Below are 7,076 nucleotides of genomic sequence, written 5' to 3' on the forward strand. Positions count from 1 at the left end.
TTGTAAACCTTCCTGGGGTGGTTTGGGCTTTTTTTGGGGGGAGGAGGAATTAATAGAAAAATAAAGTTATCAGCTCAAAAATGGTAACAAAAGCATCCTTTTTAGAAGATGCATTAACTGCTAGGAAAACCACATCAATGAATGTGCTCACAGTCTCATGCATGAAGTAGGTATGCGAGAAGGGACTTGCCGAAGCTTATGAGAATCCAATTACAGAAATAGATTTAGTTAAAACTCTCAATTTATCTGAAGGCAGGACTATGAAACAGCTGAATGTTTTGAAGTTTGAGAGATATTTAAAGGTCTGTATAGGTGTCAGCATATTCTTTCATGTGGAAGAATAAGGGAAAATGTCTCCTAGCCAAACAAAGGTTTTCAAAAGAAAGAAACTGCACAAAACTCAATTAAGAGGATATTTAAATTGTCAGCTGGTAATGTATTCTGGGATGATCATGTTTTAAAATATTTTAACATCTGTTGAACAATTCAGAGAAGCATTAAACTAAAGATTTTGTTTGCTTGTTTCTTAACAGTCTTAAAATAATGATGTTCCAAATAAATTTTGCTAAGCATATAACGTTGGGGTATTTGCATCAAAATCTAAATGCGTAAGACCAGAACTGTAAATGTATTTAGAAACCTTAATGGTTCAAGTGGATAGCAAGTGGGATTTTCGAGGCATGTAGTCACTTTATTGCTTTTGAAAACAGTGCTGGGGTGTAATATTGAAATGGAGGCTGTAAATATGCCTTGTGAGAAGACTGGGTTAGCAGTTGTGCTCTATTTCTAATTGTTACGTTTAGGTTGGTGACGACATGACTCCCATTCTGGCAGAATCTAAAGTCTGAGGTTTATATACTAGAAATGCAGATGGGTTTGTTTTCTTTCCAGTTCTCAGCTGTTCACATGTGACTGGCACTGAGAGGATGCTTCTGTAAGAGCCTGTAGGTGGGTGTTATTCACTGAGAAGGGAAAGCCTGCCCTGGCTGGCCCAGGTCTGCCCAAGCGGAGCTGAGGTGGATACCACCAGGGACTGTATTCTCATAGCTCTTCTGCTCTCATTTTTCACCATTCGTGGAACTCTTCCTTTTAGAATTGAGGACCTGTAAGTTAGCTGGTACCCTAGGGAGGGTATTTTCAGCAGTAGTATTTTCCGCAGGAGAAAGGCAAGGTCACACTGCCTTCACCACTGTCTTTTAAGACCCTCCCATCTGTATCCCATGGGTAAGAAAGGCAGTCGTGTCAGACTCACTGCAAAGAAAGGTACTGTACTAGTCTACTTTTACTGCATTCTAGTTTACACCAAAGTTAACCCTTATGGTCATATGACCTTGTCTAGTAAAGGACATCATTTTGGTAAGAAAATTGGAGTAAACGTTCTCTGTTTATATTGTGTTTTAGTATGTCAGTGAGTATAGGCTTGAGTACAGTATGAAGTGGGTATAGTATTGGAGTCAATTTAGAAAATGAGGTAACAGCTATTTGAATCTCTCTTGCCACATCCTGTCATTTACAGTCATTTTTCTGACTACTTTTTTGTTCCCTCTGGCTGTTGAAAACCCTCAATAACTAAAATAAGCAGTTGCTTTTGAGGATCTGACGAAACATTTTTCAATATTCACAACTGCAGGGTTTGCCTGCAGACATGTTTAGCAGCCTTGGTTTAGTAATTGCTTCCCCACATGTCAGTAGTTAGTATGGCTGTGTCCTGCTATGGGACATCCAGCCAGGGACTGCAGGTAAACAGCCATCTGTGCCTAAGGAGGCAGGAGGAAGTTTGGCTACCAAGGAGGGATGAATGGTTCCATTAAACAGGGACTGCATCCACTTGTGATGCAGAACTGCTTTTAAATTGCAATTTAGGTGTCTTGAGGAGTCTCACAAATGCTAGGACCTACTTAAACAATCCTTTTAATTCAGCAGTTTTGAGTTCAGTTTAATAATACACTTGCTCCAGTGTAACTACAGGCTTCTTGCAAAAGTGAGAGTCCCACTGTGCCTTTCCTGCTCCCTTGTGTTAGATACAATAATCAAACAACTGCACAACCAGTCAGAGGCAGGGGAAAAATAATCCACTCAAAAAAACCCCCAAAAAACAAACAAACAAACCTTAAAAACCAAAACATTCCAAAAAACCCATTTGTTTTCTGTGCATCAGTGAGCTGAGCTGGTTCACTGTGTAGTTTCATGACCTGAAGTCATCAACAGGGCATTCGAAAGTAGAGCCAAGAAAAGGAAAGCAAACTGCCGTTTCATTGACAGACATGGTTATATTGGATAAATCTAACTCTTAGGTTTAATTACTGTCATCCTTAATGAACCATGCCAGTGCCAGCATCCCTGCTGTTCAGTTGCCATAGAGTCATACAGCACAGGTGCTTGTGTTTCCTTCAGTCATGAAGCCACCAGTGTGCTGATGCCACCCTACCAGTCTTTTTCTGCTTAGTGGCAAACACTTTTTAAAAAAAACAGGGTTAGATAAACTAAAGTGACCTGCTTTAGGAATGGGGCAAATTCTTGAAAGAATCTGGCAATGACAGATTATTTTTCCCCATGCAGTTGCTATGGAAACGGGCCCTTAAAGATCGTTTCAAATATGTGCGGAGACCCATTGAAGATGATGAGCAAGTCCTGAGGAACAAATGCAAGTTTGGCCACAGGCGAGGACAGACCAGAAAATCTTCATTTGCTGAAAACAATCCTGATTATGTCCAGGTACAGGTAGAGGTAAGATTTTTGGTGCTTGACTGAGTTCTGTCTTTCAGCTCCTCTGCTGACAGTAAGGCCACCAGCCAGTAAAGGGTAGAATGAAGTGATCTTATCCTATTTAAACTCATTTTGTATAAAGTTTATCCTATAGCCAGACCCTTGACTTTTTTCCATTTCTGGAGAACTAAGTACCAACTGCAGAGCTAAACCAAATACCGGGTGCCTTGCACATTTGTTGCCATTTAGAGTTGTTGCCAATTGGACATAAAATTCTGTCTGCTTTTCAAATGCAATATTCCCATTCTGCTTTATGTTATACACCTCCAGTTAGAGTGGAAAAACAATAGATGCACATGTCTAAGAGCCGAAACCTCTGTACAAATAGGAATCAAAAGTGATATTTGAGCTGGTAGCAAATGACCATATCCTACTGTCATACTGCACTTTGTTACATAAAAGCTGTTTGTGTTGATGTGTGATATACATAGGGATGCTTATGAATGTATGCATGCAGTTGCTGTGTTTCCCTTTAATGAGAGAATTTAGAGAGTCATAACCGTTCAGTAAGTGTTTGAAGCATACCAATTCATTTATACACTTTCATTAAAAAAATAAGGTTCCAGTTATGCTTTGCCAATGCTCCTTACACTTTCTACAGTGCTGCAATTAAAATGTGGTAAAATTTAAACAATTGTAGGAATGTGATAAAGAAGATATTAAAGCAGACATTTGACTTCAGTCTATATATGTCCATCCTGCTGTTTACCAGACTCATTTTTAAGGGAGTAAGAGTGGTTTACTGAATGCATTTCTACATACATTGTATGTGTTTTAAGGTAGCTGTAGTTTTCTACCCAAAAAGCAGATATATTGCTTGGTTTTGGTTTGGTTTTAATTTTTTGTTTGTTTGTTTGTTTGTTTTAGAAGCTTGAGTAATTTCCATTTATCCTCTTTTAATTAATGTGTGCAGGAATAAACACTTTCTTCTTTTTGCCTGCTTTAGTTGAAAGGTTTGCAGAATGTGTGATGTAAAAACCCTTTAATTTGGTTGCAAAACAATCAACAGTCTTGCATGCAATGAAGGAGAAATTATAGGCTCCTACTTTTGTGTGTGCATTAAGAGTTAGCCATCCTTTATCTGCTAATGCTTGGAAAGGGCAAATGTGAGTCTTTTTTGTCACATCAGCTTGTTGAGAAGGGCTTTGCAGTGATTCTGTGGGGACTGCATGTTCAACTTCATTTTTCTGTAGAGAAAGTGTAACTGCACTGCAGTTATATGTGTGTAAACTAGGAATCACCACTCTTTTTAACTTCACTGCCCAAGGCCATCACTGGTCATCCCTTGTTTTCTTTAGAAATTGAAGAAGAAGAAAGTATGTTCCATCTCTTCTAAAGTCCTAGGCATTTTCTGCTAGCCTTAATGTTGTAAGTGAGTAAGCTTTAACTGGAAGAAGGTGAAAGGATGCTGAGTATCCCTGAAGTTTTCATTTCTTTCTCTCTTTTTCCTGTGTCCTGAACATATATATAAATATAAAAAATAAATGCAACAGTTAACACTTATGGAGCCTATTAAGCCTTGAGTCCCACAAAATTGAGGAAATCATAACTTTCTTAATTTTAAATGTGTTCCTATATTGAAAATAACTATGTCTGGCTCTGAGATCCTAAATTACATCAATACAAATGTGCACAGCTGAACAAGTTGTTTAGCATTCTTTTAAACAAATGCAGTGTGAGGTTTTTCATTCTGTATATTTATGAACACACATAAAGGCACCTGTCTGCCAATCCTTGGCACTAGCCACTTTGTGATAAATTTAAACTGCTAAACAAAGAGTAAAATAAATATTTGGTCTAGAAGCCAATACCACAGACAAAACCAAATGATATTCAAATTATCATTAGCCAGATCCTCTTGTCTTCATCCCTTTTACAAGTTTGAAAGAACAAGAACAGATCAGCCTTGTGTGGACTAGAAGCCCATATATCAACATTATTTAAGGTAAAAGGGTGGGAAGTGACTTCCAGGATAAGGAGATGTTTGGAGAACAATCAGTCAAGGATTCCTAGCCCCTTTATGTCTCCACACTCTCCCTAAGATAGGCAGAGTAGGTCATTGAGGGCATTATAGGTCAAAGCCAACTGGCAAGCAGTGCAGATGAAAGAGCACATCTGTTCCCAACAGATGACCTACTTACCAGCCACACAGCTCACTTCTGTATTGGGCTTTAGTTTCTGAAGAGTTGTAAGATGTAACTCTGTCAAATGTGCTTTGCGTCACTGTAACTTGGATTGTTAATAGTATGAAAGTGATAAAAAGATTATTTACTAATAGGAAATACCTCACTGGTATATGTGGCATTTGTTTTTATATAAAAAGGGTAATAAAGCTATTACTACTAATAAAATCATTGACCCCTCTTTCTATTTCTTCATGTGGAAAAAAAAAAAATAGTTGTTTGCCAGGACAAGCTTCCTGTGATGTTTTGGGATGTGCTCAGAGCCACAGATGATGTCTGCCCCTTGATCTGTCCAAGCCCTGTTACCTGCCAGTAGGCATCCCTCCTCCCAACACAGCAGGAGTGTCACTTGGCCTCCCATGCAGGGCATTGCTTCCAGATACAGCATCTGTCTTTCTCCTCCAGTTTCTTTAAAACATCTGCTGATGTGTTGCTCATTACAGAGCATTATATTCAAGCAAGACTGAAGATCGTACTCGTTTTAGAGTGGCTAGCATCACAGGAAAGGTCTTGAGCAAGTGCAGTTCCTAGGGCTGTAAAATGATGGTAAGAAAGAACATAAACCCATGCTGGAGGTGTCTGTCACTGAAGGATGTTTTGGTTAAAATGATGCTCGCTACAAATATTCATCAGGTTGAGCCACCACTGGCAAGAAGCTTGGACTGTGCCTGACACAGACATTAATATGAGCCTCCATGTCTGAGGAATATTCAGAACTTGGTCAGGAAAGCCTCCTTAATTAACAAATTTTCTGGTTATGGAGTGAGAATCCTCCTGAGACATTTTGCACAGTCAGGCAAATATCCTGGAGCTGCAGTAATCCAGTGAAGAGTGCTTTGTAATGATAATGACCTTCATCTGCTGCAAATGGAAGGTACTTTGCATAAGAGGGGTGATCACACAGTAAAAATGAATAAGAAAAGCAAGCCAGTCTCCCCTCTGCAGCCAGGTGGGATTATTGCTAAGGCAGCCATCCAGTGGCTTGCTCTGACTGATCTTATCCTTCCCCCCACCCCCCACCCTCCCCCTCAAAATGGCACCATAAACCCCTTCCTCTGCCTTAAGGAATTATTTGGCTTATGGTCTTCCAGGCTATGAGAGAAACCACCTCTTGCCAGTTGTAACAGGAGGGGCCTTAGACTTGGGGAGCCAGAAACAATAGGAAGATAAGACACTCTTGGTATGCATCTTTAGCCAGAGGATTATTGAAAGGCAAAAGGTGATGGAGAGGGAAGTATGGTTAGAGCTGGTGATTGACTTCCATATGATGAAAGCATGTGGTTCAAATAGTAGTCATCACAGGGGTGGTGACTAAGGAGCAAACTGTCCTTTTCAGAACTTCAGGTTTTGATATATTGTCAGTCTTGAGCAGTGCTGTCCATGGAAAGTGTGACTTCACAATCAATTTGGTTATCTGAAGACAGATGTAAAAATGCCCGCAGCTATCTGGCATGGCTCCACCTGCCAATTCAGAAGGACATGGGTCTCCCATAGGTCCTGTGTTACATTCCACTAGTTCTCAAGGTTTCTGAGATACCTTTATGACATCTCAAATGCCACCATATAACTATAGCTGATCAAATGAATCAAGCTCCTTCAATCTATCCCAGCAGTTGTATAAAGAAAACCTGTCAGCAAAGGGACTATCCAAGGATATCTTAAGTTACCTGAATTTTAAGAGAATATAACAGGCTAGAAGACTGTTAGTAGTTAATTACCTTAGACAGAATTGAGAGAGAGAGAGAGAGAGTACAGTCCCTCTTCTAATACCTCTGATTTCTTACATCCTATGACAGCCTGTTTGTGAGGTCATTAGGGCTTCTCTGAAACTGTCACACAAGTAAATTTGGAGCTAGCTGTGAAAAGTAGAAATAGGCTCTGACAAGACGTCAGTTAAGATAGCAGTAGAGGTTTGCAGATAACTGGGCAAATTTGTCACACCTAGCAGAGCTGGGAATAACAATTGATAAAAGGGGGCACCAGCAAGCCATCTCCTTTCTGTGTCTATGGCATAGAGATAAGAAATGTTTTGATGAGTACTGAGACTAGGAGAAGTGGAAGGATTCTGCAGAAACTTAAACTCACAAAGCTGAACGTCTGCTGATATTATTCCTGTACAGAGAAGGT

At 39.7% G+C, this 7,076-nt stretch overlaps 1 protein-coding gene across 1 annotated transcript in view; it reads left to right on the plus strand.

The window, feature by feature from the left end:
• Positions 1 to 1,697: 1,697 nt before the first annotated feature.
• The window catches only part of LOC104531063 (sterile alpha motif domain-containing protein 3), an 18,218-nt gene continuing 12,839 nt past the window's right edge, over positions 1,698 to 7,076 (plus strand). Inside the window, exons 1-2 of the mRNA XM_010175842.1 lie at positions 1,698 to 1,739; positions 2,560 to 2,727. Coding sequence (XP_010174144.1) covers positions 1,698 to 1,739; positions 2,560 to 2,727 — 210 coding nt within the window. The remainder of the gene's footprint in view (positions 1,740 to 2,559; positions 2,728 to 7,076) is intronic.

This window comes from Antrostomus carolinensis, unplaced genomic scaffold (genome assembly GCF_000700745.2).
Source record: "Antrostomus carolinensis isolate BGI_N321 unplaced genomic scaffold, ASM70074v2 scaffold17279, whole genome shotgun sequence".
NCBI classification, from domain to species: domain Eukaryota; kingdom Metazoa; phylum Chordata; class Aves; order Caprimulgiformes; family Caprimulgidae; genus Antrostomus; species Antrostomus carolinensis.